Source organism: Myxocyprinus asiaticus, chromosome 40 (genome assembly GCF_019703515.2).
Source record: "Myxocyprinus asiaticus isolate MX2 ecotype Aquarium Trade chromosome 40, UBuf_Myxa_2, whole genome shotgun sequence".
Taxonomy (NCBI): domain Eukaryota; kingdom Metazoa; phylum Chordata; class Actinopteri; order Cypriniformes; family Catostomidae; genus Myxocyprinus; species Myxocyprinus asiaticus.
In genome coordinates, this window is record NC_059383.1 from 37,129,721 (window position 1) to 37,149,984 (window position 20,264).

The 20,264-nt window shown below is 38.1% G+C and overlaps 1 protein-coding gene across 2 annotated transcripts; it reads left to right on the forward strand.

Moving 5' to 3' along the window:
* Positions 1–714: 714 nt before the first annotated feature.
* On the forward strand, positions 715–19,692 carry LOC127431180 (E3 ubiquitin-protein ligase RNF165-like). Of its 2 annotated transcripts, XM_051681491.1 has the most exons (8): positions 899–1,106; positions 10,695–10,893; positions 12,242–12,367; positions 12,592–12,718; positions 12,816–12,920; positions 13,063–13,158; positions 13,347–13,450; positions 15,214–19,692. In XM_051681491.1, the coding sequence occupies exons 1-8, from the start codon at positions 1,046–1,048 to the stop codon at positions 15,329–15,331; spliced, it is 936 nt and encodes a 311-aa protein (XP_051537451.1). In that variant the 5' UTR covers positions 899–1,045; the 3' UTR covers positions 15,332–19,692. The 2 variants fall into 2 exon arrangements, 1 of the variants encoding a protein (XP_051537451.1); XR_007895537.1 differs by lacking the exons at positions 10,695–10,893; positions 12,242–12,367; positions 12,592–12,718; ... (2 more) ...; positions 13,347–13,450; positions 15,214–19,692 and adding an exon at positions 2,331–4,257 and having other exon boundaries at positions 715–1,106.
* Positions 19,693–20,264: the final 572 nt, after the last annotated feature.

Sequence of the window (20,264 nt, forward strand, 5' to 3'; positions counted from 1 at the left end):
CCCTAAACCTCACATCCGGGTCACGGCACCATTGTGACACTCCTGTTCTACCCGCTCCATATAGGACTTGAACTGGCGTCTCTGGCATGGGAGGTGGGTGTGCTAACACAAGGAGGCTAAAGCCTCTAGTGTCAGTCACTAGTGCACCTGTTGAGGTGAGGAGAGTGAGGTTATACACATTGCACAGCTATCTATCAGCTGGCTCCCATTACACTCACCCCCCTAAACCTCACATCCGGGTCATGGCACCATTGTGACGCTCCTGTTCTACCCGCTCCGTATGGGACTCGAGCCAGCGTCTCCAGCATGGGAGGTGGGTGCGCTAACAAGGAGGTTACAGCCTCTAGCGTCAGTCACTAGTGCACCTGTTGAGGTGAGGAGAGTGAGGTTTATACACATTGCACAGCTATCTATCAGCTGGCTCCTGTTACATTTACATAAAATATAGCCTATTGCAACAGTACTTGCAAGGAGAAGAAATTAGATAGTAAGCAATTTCGGGTCCGGGTTGGGTTTTAAATCTGACCATATCGTTCGGGCCGGGTAGGGTCGGGTTTCATTTTAAGGTCCTTGCAGACCTCTATAAAGAATCACACTTTATGATTCCAGTATTGTCAGATTTTATTGCAGATTTTAAATATGTTCTTTGATTGTAATCTTGACCGACAGTTTTTGAAATTTTGGTCTTTCCCCATTAAGTAGATAGGAGCTGCACTGGCTTGACTGGAACTAGCCTCCCGAGAGCGTTCCAAAGATTGTCGACAGTGGACTGACTTGCTAGAAAGACTTTGCTGTTACACTCTCTACTATGGTAAAAACGAGGAGGTTGTCATTTCAGCATAGAAGTTCTCTGGTCAAACCCCCTGCAGCCGTGCCGAGCGCTCTGATTGGCTGCGGCCGGAGCCACAGGAAGCGACGGCTGGGCTCGATGATTGGCTGATATTCTCTTTGTGTGCGGGGCAGCTGGCGTCTCAACTGCATTTTCAATGGTCTCGTGTTGTGAGGCGAAGGTGTCCATGGGCAGTACAGCAACAAAGGAGCCAGGATGGTGTTAGTGCACGTCGGATATCTGGTTCTTCCCGTCTTCGGTTCCGTAAGAAGTAGAGGTAACTGCGCCTTCTTAACTCTCGCACGCAGAACGTCGCATTTGTGTTTGCAACACACATACTGAGTCACTGCGATCTGCTCAGTGGCGTCACATCAAACAGCACATGCAACAGAATTATGACTAGTTACGTTACATGTAAGGTGTTAGATTTGCTTTGCTTTATAAATCGAACGCGTAGATTTAGATGGAAACAAATGGAACGCTTTTATTATAATCATAAACAAAGAGCTTTTGCAGCGTAGACAGGTTTTTATTATTATCATAGCGGAAGCGTTCTAGTCTACCGCGTCATTTGTAGTGTAGATAACGCGTTACGATCCGTTACATTCCCTTACATCCGTTCCGCCGTGTGCGGTTTTGTTTATGAATAATTAAACATGGCTCCAGCAGCAGTCGGAGTATTGGTACACAAAATATCCTCAGATGAACCTGCCCCAATATTAGCGTTTACAGAATGGAGATGGATACATTTAAAATACATTCTGTGTTAATAAGCTTCATTGCATTTAAAAATAGCAACTTGCAAAATATGTAAATTCTGCTGTTATGATATATGATATATACAAAAGAAACGCCGGTATGTTCAATCCCACCACATCCAGCCATGTCTCGACAGAAAAAAAAGATGCATCCTTATTTGTGTGCAATTACATAAATATAATAGTAGTAGTATGTTAGCCATTTTAATGCAATGCATTAGCACCAACATAAAAAGATGCATTGATTTTATAATGTACACCATCTTTAATAATATTATGTCATGCATTTTTAGCACCCACTAAAAATGCTTTTAAATATAGCTGATGTGTGTAATATAGCATTATGGTATTGCAATGCGTTGCTATGTTGCACCAACAGAAAAAAGATGCATCCTTATTTTTGTGCAATTACATAAATATGATAGTATTAGTATGTTAGGGATTTTATTGCAATGCATTAGCACCAACATAAAAAGATGCAATGATTTTATAATATATACAAACAATATGTCATGCATTTTTAGCATTAACTATTAAATATAGCTAATGTGTGCAACAGAGTATTATGATATTGCAATGTGTTGCTATATTGCACCAATAGAACAAAAGATGTAACCTAATGCAATATGTGCAATTCTATAATAATAGTAATAATAAGACGTGCATTTTGTAGCCATGCCCTGGCACCAATGGTTTCATTGATTGTGCTTGTATTTGTTTCTATTTTTTTCCTTGTTCCATAGTCTGGGGGCTGATTCTACATACCGCATTTTTTCAGAGCTCTGTTCCCTTCCATTGTGTATCTAACGATCACCCGCCGCCGCTGTGCTATAGCCTCTGCCTGCCCCGCATCTAGCTGTGTTGTGACTCCCTCTTCCTCATTCCCTCTCTTTCCATCTGAAGACGACATTACAAACAAACTCTCACTCATCCAGTATATCCTCCTGTGTAACCGACTGCAGAATAACACTCTCTTCTCTAGAAGAAGCCTCCTGTCTTCTTATGTTTACAAAAAGTCATTGTTGCTTTAAAAAAAATAACTCATTGTAGCATTTAGCTTTTTTTTTTTTTTTTTTACAACTGTCATTGTGATTTGTCCCATTCTCAGTGTGGATAGACTCAACATTTTTGCTGTAAATTTCTGTCAAGTGGATGCATTAGCCTCTCACTCGATCATAGCCGGGCTTGATCGACTCCTAAACACTTGTCTATGTCTTGTCTTATGGATGGGTGCGCTGTGCCGGTGTGATTTGGCTGATATTTTGAACTCCAATTTGTATAATGCAACTTGCTGGACTTTAAAGGAATAATTCGTCCAAAAATGAAAATTGTCATTATTTACTCACCCTCATGTCGTTCCAAACCTGTATGCTGTTGTACAGCTCTTTTTCATATGACAGTGCATAGCTGACCATGTCTTTAAAGCTTAAAAGCTTTTTTTTAATATATATATTTATATATATATAATGGTACATAATGTGAAAATGTATAATAATATTTCTATATAATTTTTGTAATATTTAGTACATTGTTGCATAATGTCTGCTAGTGATGGACCGATATATCGGCCAGGATATCGGCATGCTTAATCAGCCGATATTTGGCCATTTTGCGACCAATAGATTTGTAAATGGATTCTCAAAACTTTCTATTTTCACGGTTTTTTTTTTTTTCACGTTTCAAGTTTATGCAATTTTTAAATTTGCCATCAGCAGTCCTGCTCTCTTGATATCAGTATCAGCATCTGCCACTAAAAAACCAATATCGGTCGACTGCTAATCTCTGCAAGGAAGTAAATGGATATATAGCCAGAGCTGAGTGTTTTTGATCCATGAAGTTTAAGCATGCTGCTATTTCAAAACAGATCTTGGATAAAGCTAACGCTAGCTTACTGTTCACAACTGGCTACATTTTGCCATATGACATCAAATAGGGGCATGTTTTGTCAAATAATTAGGTTTCTATCCTACAGATCATAACAGAATGTTGTCTTCAGCTTAGAAGTTATACAATTGCATTAGCTTTATAAATTGCTCCCAAGTAAAGAACTATTTTATGTTTAAAATTGGCTTAACTGTAGTGCCAATGCTAATTATGCTAAACTGACAAAGGAATGGTAGTTAGCCTCTCTTCACTGGCACACTGTACCCGTTCACCACTCAAACCGACCCTCATTCATTTGATTTACCCATGCTGCCAAGCTCAACATCGCAAAGCAGCACTAGCCTAGCGCTAACCACCAGCGTTCCCAGCGCTGTGCGAGCGCGAATGTCATCCACTTTACAGGGATCACTAGAACTGCACTGTAGAAGTCCTCTTAGTAACGAAATGTCTCTATTTCTTTGGTTGTGGTTCTTTGCCTTCTGTTTCCTGTACTAGGCTATAATGCATGACCATGTTTATTGTTTTACTCTTGGTTTTTGTTTATTTTCGAACATTGAACAGCAAACCAATGTATCTTTGTATAGAGATGTCCTGCTGTACTGACGTGTTGTAGCATACACATCTACCCATTGGATGCTGCTTCTGTTATGTTAACTTAATGGAGCATGGTTGGGCCTTGCCTTTGCTCTTTATTTGCATGGAATTATTATTATTACTATTATTATATGATCACACGTTTCCAATCATACTAATATTTTCCAATAAAGAATGTAGATTTTCCCCTAACCCTCAGTGTGCTTTCTGCTGATTTCCATGTGTCGTACCCTGAAGCTCCTCCCACTCCACTCTGTGGCCTCTTTGGCTCCTCCCTCAAGTCATCGCTCAGCTCCTCCCACTTGCCAAAGCAAATCACAGGAATGTTTCACCCTAGTACACTCACAAAGTAGTCACTTCAAGTCACACACATCTCATCATTTCACTATTTGACTTTCTGTATATTTTGCTTTTTTTCAAGCACATTTCTTTGGTATAAAGTGGTTTTAAATAAAAATGTATAGGCTACTGACAAGGTCAACATGAAATCAAAATTGACCCTATTTACGCTTTTAATGTCACCTAGCTGATTATTCCATAGGGGGAAAAAAATTATCTTTGTAATCTTTTATCCAAGTTTAATGACTTTGTATATCGACTGAGGTCACAATTTCAACGCCGCCCTTCCAGACATCTGACTCCATTCTGGTATGAAACACTCATGTTTCATGATACAGTCAATTTCTAATGGATAAAATTGGTTGATAAAGCCCTTTCATGTGGATTTTTAAGGGATATGGTGTTATTTGTAAGAACTCACTTCAAACCATATGACACCTTAAGGAGAAAAGGTCTTAAAACTAGTCTTAAATCAGGACAGAAACCTAGCAATAAATAAGATTACGATCAAAGAATATATTTCAAATCGGCAATAAAATTTGATGATAATGGAATCAAAAATTGTGCTGCTTCACCTCATATTACGCTAAAACACGCAATTTTCCCATCTTGTATAGCTAATGCACATGCGGGTTAGTGAGTTGATTGACAGGCAATGTCTGTATCTAAAAGGTGATTGGCTCTTTTACCTGTAAGGCGGGACTTCCTTTCTACATCTGTTGACCGTTGGGTGCTAGAGCTGCTTGGTTGGGCATTCCAGTTTCTCCCATTCATTTAAATAGAAGTGGCCCGACTCTGATTGTGCGCAACAGTGCCCACCCACTTTTTCAGCCATATGGTTTCCAGAAGTATTTTTCCTATTAATGTTTTAAACAGGCTTTTCATAATATTCTCCATAAAAGAGTTCTAAGCCATGAACCAAAGCAACCAGCTCCGAGGTGAATCACAACATTACAAACTTTGTTTGGAGGCAAAAAAAAAATATTTGGAAATCAGACAAAAAGACAAAGGTACAAGATTGTGTACTTACCGTCTTTCATGAGGGCACAGACTACAATCCTATGAAGCGTTGCGAGTGATGTAATTAAAAAAACAATAAGAATATATAAAACGATTGATTTGAGGTTGTTTATTATAAGTATAGAAACTATATATTTTAAGTTTATTGCAAAATATACCGATATGTACAAATATATAAGTAGTTAAATGGTAAAGGGAGACTGTTACAGAAATACTCAAACCAGCCCGTCTGGCACCAACAATCACGCCACGTTCGAAATCACTGAGATCACATTTTTTCCCCATTCTGATGGTCGATGTGAACATTAACTTAAGCTCCTGACCCGTATCTGCATGATTTTATGCACTGCACTGCTGCCACACGATTGGCTGATTAGATAATCGCATGGATGATTGTTGGTGCCAGATGGGCTGGTTTGAGTATTTCTGGGATTTTCACACACAACAGTCTCTAGAATTTACTCTGAATGGTGCCAAAAACAAAAAACATCCAGTGAGCGGCAATTCTGTGGATGGAAACGCCTTGTTAATGAGAGAGGTCAACAGAGAATGGCCAGACTGGTTTGAACTGACAAAATCTACGGTAACTCAGATAACCGCTCTGTACAACTGTGGTGAGAAGAATATCATCTCAGAACGCTATTCTGAGATGCGAGTTGGCGCTGTTTTGGCAGCACGAGGGGGACCTACACAATATTAGGCAGGTGGTTTTAATGTTGTGGCTGATCGGTGTATGTTAGGGACCCACAAAGAGCCATTTTATGAGGTGCAATGTACTCTACGTGCCTAGTAGATGTCCACTGATCAATATTTTTTGCACAAAACCATCCCTTGGGTTTCTGAGTAACACACAGAAGATGATTATAATTCAGAGCATGTGAACTGCACGGTCCATGCATTTCTGCTGATCCAAGAGTTTTGCTTGAATTTCTGAAGCTCTGGAGGAATATTTCCCACTGAGAAAATCACCGGTTTCGTCTCTGTTTTTGGTCTCCAAAGGTGGTGTGAAATAAAACAACAGCAATTTGCAGGAAACAGTTCCTGCACTTTTGCACTGTGAAAATTCCATAATTTTCTTAAGGTGCGTGTGGATTACCTTTCCACCAGGGCTAAAGACTTTAAGCATATAAAATTCTTCATACAGACCTTTACATGATGATTTGTCCTCGTAATGACCCCAGGAAAAATTGTAATTGAAGAACTGGACACCCACACGATGTCCTTAAAGATACGAAACAACCGGATTGCTGCAAAGTAAAAGCTTGTCAATGCACAGTAGTTTTATCAATAGTGTGCTTAAAGGAGTAATTCACCCAGAAATTTTAATTCTCTCATCATTTACTTACCCTCATGCCATCCCAGATGTCTATGACTTTCAAAGTTCTGGTCACCATTCAATTGCTTTGCATAGACCTACAGAGCTGATATATTCTCCTGAAAATCTTCATTTGTGTTCTGCAGAAGAAATAAAGTCATACACATCTGTGATGGCATGAGGGTGAGTAAATGATGAGAGAATCTTCCTTTTTGGTTTAACTATTGCTTTAAGGCAAAATTCAGTTTCATACTTTTTTGGTATTACACCCTCAGTAATTTATCTATCCGTTCCTGGGTTGTACATGGTTCTAGCAACACCAAGGTCATGGGGTTTGATTTCCTGGGAACACATACTGATTTAATGATGTAAAGCTTGAATGCAGTGTTATTCGCTTTGGTTAAAAGTGTCTGCCAGATGCATAAATGTAAATAAATAAAATTTGATTGATAATGTTGGGAAAATGAATACCATTCAAGCATTTAAGATCTATTATACCATAATTCAGATTTCTGTTGCATATTTACATATGTTACATTTACGTTTTTACTTTGTTGGTGTTGTTACATGTCATTGTAAATATTTGATCAAATTACAATCAAACTTTAAAACAAACATGTTTCAAGTTGTAGTTAAAAGACAAGTCCCAGTGTTTTTGGTATGTCTGGTGTGCTTTGGGTGAACTAACTCTTTAACGTTTATCCATTCAACACAAACATGAAACGGAGAGGACCCCTTTATATATTTTTTATTTTCCACTTTTTTTTTTTTTTTTTACATTTTACAATTCATTTTTGTTCAGGTCAAATGGAGTAACCATAAGAAAAATTTTATTACAAAACATATTTATGACTATTTATGACTTATGAGTTTGAACCTTTTTTAACTTTTTTTGTTAAGGTTGTGTACACCTACATGTATTCAAGCTGCAAGGAATGTAGTCACTATACATTTACACTCAAAACAATATTTAAGCCTATGTTTTTTTTTTCCTCTCCCATTTTCTCCTCAATTTGGAATGCCCAATTCCCAATGCGCTCTAAGTCCTCGTGGTGGCGTAGTGACTCGCCTCAATCCGGGAGGCGGAGGACAAATAGGTTGCCTCCGCGTCTGAGATCATCAATCTGCGCATCTTATCACGTGGTTACCGTGGAGACGTAGCGCGTGTGGAGGCTTCACGCTATTCTCCACAGCATCCACACAAGACTCACCATTATAGCGACCACGAGGAGGTTACCCCATGTGACTCTACCCTCCCTAGCAACTGGGCCAATTGGTTGCTTAGGAAGCCTGACTGGAGTCACTCAGCACGCCCTGGATTCGTTTTTAAGCCTATTTTAAAGATTTACGCGTTTCAATTTCATAATAAAATTCCATCAAATTGAATTGTGTAATGTTTTACAAAATTACATTTATGAAACCTTAAAATATTCAGTTTTTTATTATTTATTATTTATTATTATTATTTTGTTTATTATTCAATTTGGTGGGAATTTGTTATTAAATTGAAGTGCTTAAATAATTGTACTGGAGTGTAATAGATGGTTACACCACTTGACATTTTTAGAATATTCTGGGCTCAATACAATTTAAGCTCAATCCTCAGCAGTTGTGGCATAATATCACAAAAACACAATTTAAGCTCAATCCTCAGCAGTTGTGGCATAATATCACAAAAATGTTTTTCGACTCGTCCCTCCTTTTCTTTAAAAGTCGTGTTTACAGTGAGGCACTTACAATGGAAGTCAATGGTGCCAATCTGTAAATGTTCAAAAAGTCACTGTTTCACAAAGTATAGCCACAAGACATTAAATATATGTCAGCATGATTTTTTTTTTGTGTGAAAAGATGGCCTACTAACCTTTAATGTTTAACGTTATATCCAGTTTTACAACTTTGTTGCCATGATGATGATGTAATGCGTAAACCTTAAAATCCTAAAACGACCATAAAAATGACAATTTAATCAACTATAAAGCTCAAATAATACACAAGTTTTAACAGAAGAATTAATGCAAGTACTTTTTTTATTTTTTATTATAAGCTTCACATTTCTGCCTTTAAGCCCTCCAAAAATTGGCCCCATTCACTTCCATTGTAAATGCCTCAACGTAACCTCGATTTTTGCTTTTTTTAAAGAAAAGGAGGGACGAGTCGAAATTTAATTTTGTGATAATCAATATTATGCCAGAAGTGTTGCCAACTAAGCTTAACTTGCATTGAACCCGGAATATTCCTTTAAATCATTAAATCAATTTACGTCATTAAATCTTAATAAAGCATTTTTGTAGAAATTATAAAAACGTATTTCAATAATGTATGAAACGAACATGGTCACAAAGATGACCTTTCTACGAACTTTGTGTTTTAAACAAGATTTATAATACATTTCTCATTTTTATCATCGTAAACAACCTTATTTGTCAACAACTCTTATGTCAGCACAAGGTTGTTTTTTATGGCCCTCACCAAAGTAGGTTTCCTGTTAGAGGTAGCTGTTGGATCACTGCAGGAAGTAGCCTACTTTAAACTTTATTTGGTGTGCGTTGCAGTTCAACAGCTGAATGGCTGAAATAGAACGTTGAGAAGCAGCTGCCAAACAATCCGTCCCTCCCCCTCCATTTCTCTCTCATTTCCCCTCCCCCCTTCCACCAATGCCACCATTTCCTACCCCGTTCCCTTAAACCCCCACCCCTCCATCTGTCTGGGTTATCTTTGTCACTAAATCTGCGTTTGACTGCTGAATGAGCCATGTCACATCACCTAGACTTGTGTACTAATAAACACCTGTCATATGGTCCAATATATTTTCTCTCCAATGGGATCTCCAGCCTATCAGAGTCACAATAGAGGCAGTTAGATGCAATACATTTGCCCTAGAAGAAAACATGGTTAATCCTGAGGTACTGGGATGAGTTAGATCTGTGGTAATCCAGATAAAGAATGAGTCCTAACTGAAGTACTATGGGCCATTAGATTCAGCAGGTGTTACAGCGTAGGAAACATCACCTGGGCTTCAGTTATATAAAGAACAGGTAATATGGTCTAATTGAGTTGACTTCCTTCTGAATGTTTTTTAAAGGGATAGTTCACCCAAAAATGAAAGTTCTGCTATCGTTTACTCTCCCTCAGGTTGTTTCAAACCGGTTTGACTTTGAACACATTTTGCATTACTCAAAGGGAGATATTAGGCAGATTTACAACCTAATTTTCACCGTTCACTTTCAGTACATCTTTTTATAAATCGAAAGTAAATGGTAAGTGAGGCCGTAATCTCCTTGTGTTTACCGGAAAGAATAAAAATCATATGACTTTGGAACAACACGAGAGTGTGTAAATGATAACAGAATTTTAGAAATATGGCTACCATGGTACATTTGAAAGGGAACTGTAAAGAAAATGTTATAAACTGTACGTTTCCTTCTCATTGGCTATGTTTAGAATGGAATACTAGCGTACTGATTACAGCATAATGCACTGTATACTGTGTACTGCCTACTATTGTTTTATCAACAGGACGTGAAACAACGCATTATGCAGTGATGTAAATTACAAACAGTATGCACCAAATTACACCTATGCTATATTGTCACATGACCTCATCAGTTTAACATCTCAGAAATAAAGGTTTATTTTCACCTTTTTAATCCCCCAAAAACACCTTAGCTCAATCAAATAATGAGTCAAGGAAAAGATGTTAATTGTGGCTGCTACACAAATAGTAAGAGTAGTATGGTTGTATGCTATTCCAAACAGGCCGAGTTCAGAATCGCATACTACCATACTACTCTTACTATTTCTGCCATGTGTAGTGCACATGTATAGAAATGGCCGAAGTAGTACGTGTAGTATGCCATTCCAAACTCAGCTATAGTCTTTATCTTTTCCACATATTGTCACTGATTTCTGATTGGTTGTACGGACTTTCTGTTCTGTGACTGGCTGTCCCATACAGGAGCACATTTTAGCAGGCAGCAGCATAGTCATGCTACCTCCTGCCGGCATTTTCATCTGGCTGCTACAGCAACGGCGCTGCCTGCTGAGTTCCCACCCCCTCCCCTCGCCCCGCCTCAATACCAGGAAGTCCCGCCCCCTTTCCTACCTCAGGCCTTACAGCAGCAATACCTCATCCAGCAACAGCTACTGCAGCGCAGGTACAAAACACACCTGTACACACACATTCTATTATTTTCCTTATATTGTCACATTTCCTCAGATTCTAAATAGATTCTAGATTATTTTCTTTTCTACAACATAAAGTTTCTCACGTCTGCTCAGATCTGAATTAATTCTAGATTTTATTCTGTTCTAATTTGTTCTATTCCTCACATCTGCTCAGATTCTTAATGAATTCTAGATTCTATTCTGTTCTAATTTGTTCTATTCCTCGCATCTGCTCAGATTCTCAATTAATTCTAGATTCTATTCTGTTCTAATCTGTTCTATTCCTCATCTGCTCAGATTCTCAATTAATTCTAGATTCTATTCTGTTTTGTTCTATTCCTCACATCTGCTCAGATTCTCAATTAATTCTAGATTCTATTCTGTTTTGTTCTATTCCTCACATCTACTCAGATTCTCAATTAATTCTAGATTCTATTCTGTTCTAATTTGTTCTATTCCTCACATCTGCTCAGATTCTCAATTAATTCTAGATTCTATTCTGTTTTGTTCTATTCCTCACATCTACTCAGATTCTTAATGAATTCTAGATTCTATTCTGTTCTAATTTGTTCTATTCCACACATCTGCTCAGATTCTCAATTAATTCTAGATTCTATTCTGTTCTAATTTGTTCTATTCCTCATCTGCTCAGATTCTCAATTAATTCTAGATTCTATTCTGTTAAATTTGTTCTATTCCTCACATCTGATCAGATTCTGAATTAATTCTAGATTCTATTTTGTACTGTTTTGTTCTATTTCGTATGTCTGTTCATTCTGAAAACATTATAGATTCTATTCTATTTTGATATATTCTACACATCTGCTTAGATTCTAAATTCATTCTAGGTTCTATTCTATTTTGATCTATTCTTCAGACCTGCTCAGATTCTGAAAACATTGTAGGTTCTATTCTATTTTGTTCTATTCCTCACGTCTGCTCAGATTCTGAATCAATTCTAGATTATGTTCTGTTCTAATTTGTTCTGTTCCTCACATCTGCTCAGGTTCTGAATTAATTCTAGATTCTATTCTGTATTGTTTTGTTCTATTTTATACATCTCATTCTGCAAACATTATAGATTCTATTCTATTTGTATATATTCAACACGTCTGCTCAGATTCTGAATTCATTCTAGGTTCTATTCTATTTTGTTCTATTCTTCACATCTGCTCAGATTCTGAATTAATTCTAGATTTTATTGTTCAGTTTTGTTCTATTCTTCACGTCTGCTCATTCTGAATTCATTCTAAATTCTGTTCTATTCTATTTTGTTCTGTTCCTCACAGTTGCTCAGATTTATTGTATTCTATTTCTTACATTGTCACGTCTATTCAGACGCACACAGGAGCGTGTCCCACTGAACACGCATCGGTTACGCCCAGGATATGAATATGCTCCGCCCCTCCATGTCCCACAGCCAATCCCACAGCAGCCCAGATACCTTGCGGAGGGCACAGACTGGTGAGTTCTGAAAACTTGTTACAGACGCTTAAATACGAACTAGCAAAGAAGTAACTTGTTATTGACCCCCAGCAACTAACTTAAATATGTATAAAATGGATATTTTGCATATATACTGTATGTATGATGTGTCTGTTTCAAGGCCATCATTTTCATGTTTCACTGCTGAGGATTCTGTTGATTTTAAACGGTCTATAATAAAATGAATGTGTGTATGTTTGTAGGGATCTGAGTGTGGATGCAGGTGTCCCTCATCAGTATCCTCTGCAGCAGCTTCCTCAACCCTACCAACACTACCTGGCCTCTCCCAGAATGCATCACCTTCCCAGAAACACGTCCTCCACCCAGGTGGTGAGTGTCTGTCCTTCCTGAGTCCAATAAAAGGGGTTGAGAGAGCATGTTTGAAAGATATATTAAAGTGTCTTTTATCATATTGTGTTTTGTGTAGGTTGTCCATGAGATAAGGAACTATCCGTACCCACAGCTCCATTTGCTGGCTCTACAGAGCTTGAGTCCCAGCCGACATGCATCTGCTGTTCGAGAGAGCTATGAGGTAACACACATACACACAATTTCAGAAATGTATATAGCAAAACCTACACACACACACATCACTATTTGACTGCTTAATATGAGCTTTTATGTTGTGTTGTTTATTTGTTTGTTTGTGTGTGTGTGTGTGTGTGTGTGTGCAGGAACTGTTGCAGTTGGAGGATCGATTGGGAAGTGTCAGTCGAGGAGCTGTGCAGACAACCATAGAGAGATTCACCTTCCCTCACAAATACAAGAAGGTAAATGCATACAAACACACATACACAGAGAACACTAACACACTGCACAACATTATGAAAACAATACAAACATGAATAGACTTTCACTGTCAAATCAGTGTACAGTATCTGAGCCATTGAGCACAGTTCTATGTTTTCTGCTGCTAAAATACTTTTCGCTCTGTGTTTGCGTGTCTGTCTGTCTGTAGCGGAAGCCGCTGGATCTAAAGTTGTGTGAGAGTGAGGAAGAGTCTGATGTGGATGAGAAATGCACCATCTGTCTTTCCATGCTGGAGGATGGAGAAGATGTCAGGTAGTACACACTACAGTCTACAGTACATACTCCAGAGGGCTCCCTACATTTGCACATTGCAGTGTACATACTACAGGTTACCCAGTACAGAGTACATAGCACATACTACAGGCTGCACACTACAGAGTACATACTTCAGTATACATGGTGCATACTACAGACTGAACACTACGGAGTGCACACTACAGAGTACATACTACATTTTGCACACTACATAGTACATAATACAGTATATGCAATACAGTGGACATACCACAGCATACACACTGCAGACTGAACAACACAGAGTGCACACTACAGAGTACATAGTACAGAATAAACATTAGAGAGTACATACCACAGAATAAACACTACAGAGAACACATTACAAAGTACACCATCACAGAGTACATACCTTAGTATACACAAAACAAAGTATATACTACAGTATGCGTATGACAGAGTACACACTACATCGAGAACTCCACAGATTACATACTTCAGTATACAGGGTACATACATACTACAGGGTGCACGCTATTGCATAAATAATACAGACTGAACACCACAGAGTGCACAATACAGAGTAAATACTTCAGTATAAGGAATACAGAGTACACACTACAGATAGCAACAGTACAGAGTACATACTACATAATCTAGATTACAGAGAACATACTATGCACATGAAAGAATACACACCACAAATTTATAAAAGTATAAATACTTTTATATATTTTAATACACAGTAAATACTTTTTATTTTTATTTTACACAGTACATACTACAGGGTGCACACTATAGCATACACACTACAGACTGAACAACACAGAGTGCATACTACAGAATACACATTATAGAGTACATATTACAGAATTAACACTACATGCTACAAAGGACACAACAGAGTAAATACTTCTGTGTCCGCAATACAGTGTCCGCAATACAGTACAGTATACACATTACAGGGTGCGTGGTATGGAAAGAGCACTACAGAGAACACACTACAAAGTACACATCAAAGAGTACGTACATCAATATACACAAAACAAAGTATATTCTACAGTATGCACTACAGATTACATACATCAGTATACAGTGTAAATAGTACTGGTGCTCACTATTGCTTGCATACACGCTACAGGCTGAACACCACAGAGTGCACACTGCAGAGTACATACTACTGTTTATGCAATACAGAGTAAATACTACAGGGTGCACCCTATAGCATACACACTACAAACTGAACACCACAGAGCACTCAGTAAAGACTGCATACTGCAGTATAAGGAATACAGAGCACACAATATAGAGAACACTACAGATTACATACTTCAGTATACAGGATACATACTACAGGGTGCACACTATTGCAAACACACTACAGACTGAACACCACATTGTGCACACTACAAAGTACATGCTACAGGGTGCACCCTATAGCATACACACTATAGACTGAACACCACAGACTAGAGCACACTACAGAGTACATACTACAGAATGTACGCTACAGAGAACATACTACACATATTACATGCTTTTATAAATTGTAAACCCAGTAAATACAATTTTATTTTTATTTTACACTGTGCATACTCAAGGTTGCACACTATAGCATACACACTACAGAGTATGCACTATTGAAGACAGGACAGAGCACATGCCAAAATACAAAATACATTTTAACAACTTAACTCAGCTAATAATGCAAAACACAAGAGGCAAAGAGTTTACCGGGGTTGAGGCTAATCTCTCTCTCTCTCTCTCTCTTTCCCTCTTAGGCGGTTACCTTGTATGCATTTATTCCACCAGGCATGTGTGGATCAGTGGTTGGCCACCAGCAGGAAGTGTCCCATCTGCAGAGTGGATATCCAGACACAGCTCACACCCGAGAGCTGAAACACACACATGAACAAATAACATGCTCTCTTTCGCTCTTATAAAACACATTCATTTACATATATCTCTATACAGATGTAGGAGAAACCCTGTTTGCAGGGTTTGCATCCAAAACACAGCTCACACACACTGTATATTACATACACATGTTTGTGTACAAATCATGCACTCCACAAGAATGAGCCATTCAACACACACTAAAAACACACTTACACGCTTTACTGAGCCAATGAGAATAACTGACACTACACACACTAACACACAATGGTAGAGCTTACTAAAGGGTCTGTTGTGAAGAGTGATGCTGTTTGTAGGGAAATGGTGTGTGTTCGTAGCATATGTGTGTGCATCTGTGCAATTCTTTAAGCCATGAACTTTACTAAAGACCCTCAGCTTGTATACAATACACGCACAGTCACTCACACACTAATTAACGATAGTACACACACGCATACACATACTTGTGTATATACATGATGAAGCTCTTGGCGGATAAGACACTGACAAATCTAGCTGCTGGAGTGTGTGTGTAAGTGTGTGTGTCCGCTGAATATCTGATCTGCAATACTGCTTTAGTCTTACACACTGGAGCTATTTCACTATTTTGGTGTGTGTGTATTGTATGTGTGCTAGTGGGTGAATCTCATGAAACCTGTTGAGAACATGTCATAGTTCAGCCCAAAATCAAAAGGAAAGTAGGGAAAAAATGATATTTTCCTTAAAGGTGCACTCAGTAATTTTTTCCCCCATTAAAACATTTTTACTCCTAAAGAAATGAATTGGAATTTTGAAACATATTTATAAAATCATGACCACACCTGTGAGATGAAGAGTTCAGTCATATCAGTAACCTCATAAATGTTGATTTATTCTACATGGGGGAGGGGCGCCTCATGGGAGCTGCCATTATAGAATCACATGACCAGCTGAATACTGCTCGCTTAATCTCAGTAACCGTCCTGTTACTGGACACTTTCACTCATGGATTAAATGAATCCTGGCTGATTGTGAATAGTGAATTTCTTCAATGGCATCTGGAACTGAAAACTATTGATTTTGAATGATGCTGCATCCACACCACTAGGTGTCACTGTAAGTACAAGATGACACAAACAAAAGTTACTGAGAATACCTTAAAAGAAAATGAATCCTAATATGAAGATTTCTTTTTGTTTTTTTGCATTTTGGCATTATTTTACTGACATTTAAGCACATTTCCTCCAATTCATACTGTAATGCAAAATAATGCATTTGCTGCATTACAATAATCAGAATAAAATTAGAATTACCATTGAGAATAATGAAAATTACCAAAAAAAAAAAAATGTCTGCACACATTACAGCAATGAAAATGTAGTGGAAATGTGTTTAATTGTAATGAAAATAATGTCAAACAATGCAAATATACTAATACAGGCTTCATTTTCGTTACGCAAAATGTAATTTCTTATTTTTTTATTTTTTTATTTTGGTGTGAAATGTGACCTGTACATGTTTTCTTGAGATTTACCCTAATATTTTATGGGTCTTGGGTTAGCTGTGCACAACGGTGCATGTAGAAAAGCCAAAAAAGAACACACAGACTGAAAAAACGAAAAGACAACAAATAAAAACAACTCTCATCACTCATTTCAAAGACAGCAGGAGGAGGGCTGTTGTCCTAAAAAAAAAAAAACGCTCCAGGAAAAAATGTAGGTGGAGAATGTTGTGATTGGTGGATTCATGTAGATAGGCGCAGTAGTAGTTGCATGCATCTGTGCTTGGGTTGTTATTTCAAGGTACACCTGGAAGTGTGTGCATAGCAGTATGACACTGCATGAATGTGTATTAGCTCCTTTAAGCTGTGACGATCTGTAACATTATCAGACTCATGTAGCTTGTGTGCATGCGTGTACGTATGCGCGTGCGAGAGAGAGAGAGAGACCCTGCCATGACCTTTGACCCTAAATGCCTACTGAAAAAAGCACATGTGAGCATCGCTAAAGTGCCCGGCCTCACTCTGGTGCTGCGCTGCCATGGTTATTGTATTTATTATTGGTATTTAAAACATGCAGTGTTTGGAGGGGGGGCGGGGCTTGTGCGTGTCCAACCATGTTCTTGTGTGACAGGTCTCCCCTCGTGGTTGCTATGCTGGTTGCTATGCTGTATTTCTAGAACTAAAATGTAGAATGTTGTGTGATAGAGGACCATCCAACAACAGCACACAAGTGGGATCGAGACAGGTCAGAACTGACGAAAAACGTTACGCCGCAGAAATAATCTTAGTCCCCTAAGGCCCGAAACATTCTCTAAGCAAGTACATGATCGCAAACTGTTCATTTCACATGTTGTTTTGTTCCGAAATGTGTCAGAACGCAATTCATAATGCGACGCAAATACACTTTCCATTCTCGGCTGTATCGGCATTAGCGTAAACTGTATTTTTCTACAGTCACTTTCAATTAAAAACTGTTATGGTGAAGCAACTGTTTGAAGGGAATCTTGCAAATAATAATAGCGCATTAAATTTACTGGCACATACATCTTTCGAACGTAACGCCATCGCCCCCTTGAGTGTTAAAGTTTGTTACTGCGGCAGTAATGCAAAATGCACGTTAAGTATGCACAATGTAACCGCGCTCGCAATGCGTTTGTTGAGCATTTGCGTCTACGTACTTGCGGAAAAAATTTCTGACCTTAAAACTTTAGCTTTGAGAAATGTTACATATTAGAAAATGTAGAAAAGAATAGTGTTTCGCTTATAAGTTCATTTTACTTAGTATGTAAATTTGACCTAAAAACAGGTAGGGGGTTAAAATTTACAGAGAGTAATACAAACTTGAATTCAAACATTTCGACAGCTATGTCGGTTTTCGTCCAGTGAAATAAAAAAGGCCTGAATACCGTATTTGTTTCAGCCAATGAGCTGCGGTTTTTGCCTGTGTGTTGACTCCTCCCCCTAATGTTCTGTATGCCGACTGGTGGATGATAGCGCACGTTGATCGTTTACACAGAGTTTGAAATGCCTTAAGTATTTAACAATCATAATTTATTACTAACTGTAGATATTGTGGGTGCGTATTTAATTCTGTATAGTTTCATTTTTTTGCAATTGAATCATATTTTATTTATTTAGAAATAACACAAAATGATTAAAACTCTTACCTCATGTTTGAGTTTGTTTGCGGGAATGCTTCGCATGCGGTAGGTCGTGTTCGTGTGTGTTTCTCCCTTTGGTGCTGTGACCTTACTGACATTCCGCTTGCTGATTGGTCAGACACGGCAGCGGAGTGGGAGTATTCTGGGTTTCGATTCGCTGTCCTGTTTGCACTCTTAGATTTCCAAGGCCACCCTCTCACTGGCATCATTTTAACCACTCTGGCAACCTTTGCGACACAATCTTTCTCTATCTCTCTTCTCTTTTTATTCCCCTATTTTTCCTTTTCTCTCTTTAAGTCTTTCTCGCATTGTTGATGTTTAGTTCTTTTCCTTGAAGAGCTTTTCCTTGTTAATGTTTACATCTACTTTTTCTAACGCATTCGTCTCTCTTAACGTCTTGAAGAGCCTTTTCTTAAATTGTTAATGTTTACAGTCTCTCTGTGTCCAGTGCACAATCTTTATCTCTCATTCCTTGTGCCTATTTCTGTTAAATTCTCGTCATCTCTGATTTAGTCAGTAAGCGTCTCACGCTGACCTTTCCAGGGCAAACATTTTTCTTCCTTGTTCACTTTGCCAATCTCTCTCTCTCTCTCTCTCTCTCTCTCTCTCTCTCTCTCTCTCCCTGTCTGAGGACTTAACTCTCCTCTCATGGCAGGGTCAGGACTAACAGAGTATAATAAAGCACAACAGATTTAAAATGCATGTTTTTCTCAGGTTTGAATATATACATGACTAAATAGAAATATACAGCTAAATAGAGAAAATAAAGACTAGTGCATATGTTCTACTAATGATATTAGATGATTGATTTTTTTGCTGCTGCTTGCATTTGAAAAACAAACACACACAAACACACAAAGTCATAAATAATAAAGTTGTCCTAAAAGTGCCAGTGACAGGGGTGCCGCGTGCTGTGTTTTTTCACTTTTTCTAGCAGAATAGAGACTATTTATCATTCATATTAAAGCAATAGCGCCTCCTGCTGGTGTGACTGCTAGTACATAACTGGTCGAGTATAAAAATGTCTGTGTAAAATGATAGAATTCTCTTTTGGTGGAATTTTTTGTACCTTATTTATTACTACTACTAATGATGAATTTAAAAGTGGCATCTCTAAAATGTTTTTGGTTTTGTTTGGTTTTTGTTTTCATTTAGTTTAATTTCAAAGCTTGTACATTATCACTTTTGTATGTGCTCATTTTGTAATAAAAATTGTTAAAATGTTTAAACAGCTGTGGTATTTCAGTCAATGTGTTGAGGAACCAGTTCATCTATTGTAACACTAGAAGGCCGAACACACCAGAACAGACACAATACAACAGACTCACAAGGTAAAATGAGACAACATATTAAAGGAATAGTTCACCCCAAAAATGAAAATTCTCTCAACATTTACTCACTCTCATGCCATCCCAGATGTGTGACTTTCTTTCTTCTGCAGAACACAAATGAAGATTTTTAGAAACATACTGTATCTCACCTCAGTAGGTCCATACAATGCAAGTGAATGGTGACCAGACAACTGTAGCTCCAAAAATCACATAAAGGAAACATAAAAGTAATACAGAAGACTCCAGTGGTTAAATCCATGTCTTCAGAAGATATGAGTCTTATGTATTACTTTTATGTTTCCTTTATGTGATTTTTGGAGCTACAATTGTCTGGTCACCATTCACTTGCATTGTATGGACCTACTGAGGTGAGATATGTTTCTAAAAATCTTCATTTGTGTTCTGCAGAAGAAAGAAAGTCACACATCTGGGATGGCATGAGGGTGAGTAAATGATGAGAGAAT

Bases quoted from the DNA above. Each gene is read 5' to 3' on its own strand.
- LOC127431180 (XM_051681491.1), top strand. From the start codon at position 1,046: ATGGTGTTAGTGCACGTCGGATATCTGGTTCTTCCCGTCTTCGGTTCC. The intron at 10,894-12,241 runs GTACAAAACACA...ACGTCTATTCAG, and splicing joins CAACAGCTACTGCAGCGCAG to ACGCACACAGGAGCGTGTCC. The intron at 12,368-12,591 runs GTGAGTTCTGAA...GTATGTTTGTAG, and splicing joins CTTGCGGAGGGCACAGACTG to GGATCTGAGTGTGGATGCAG.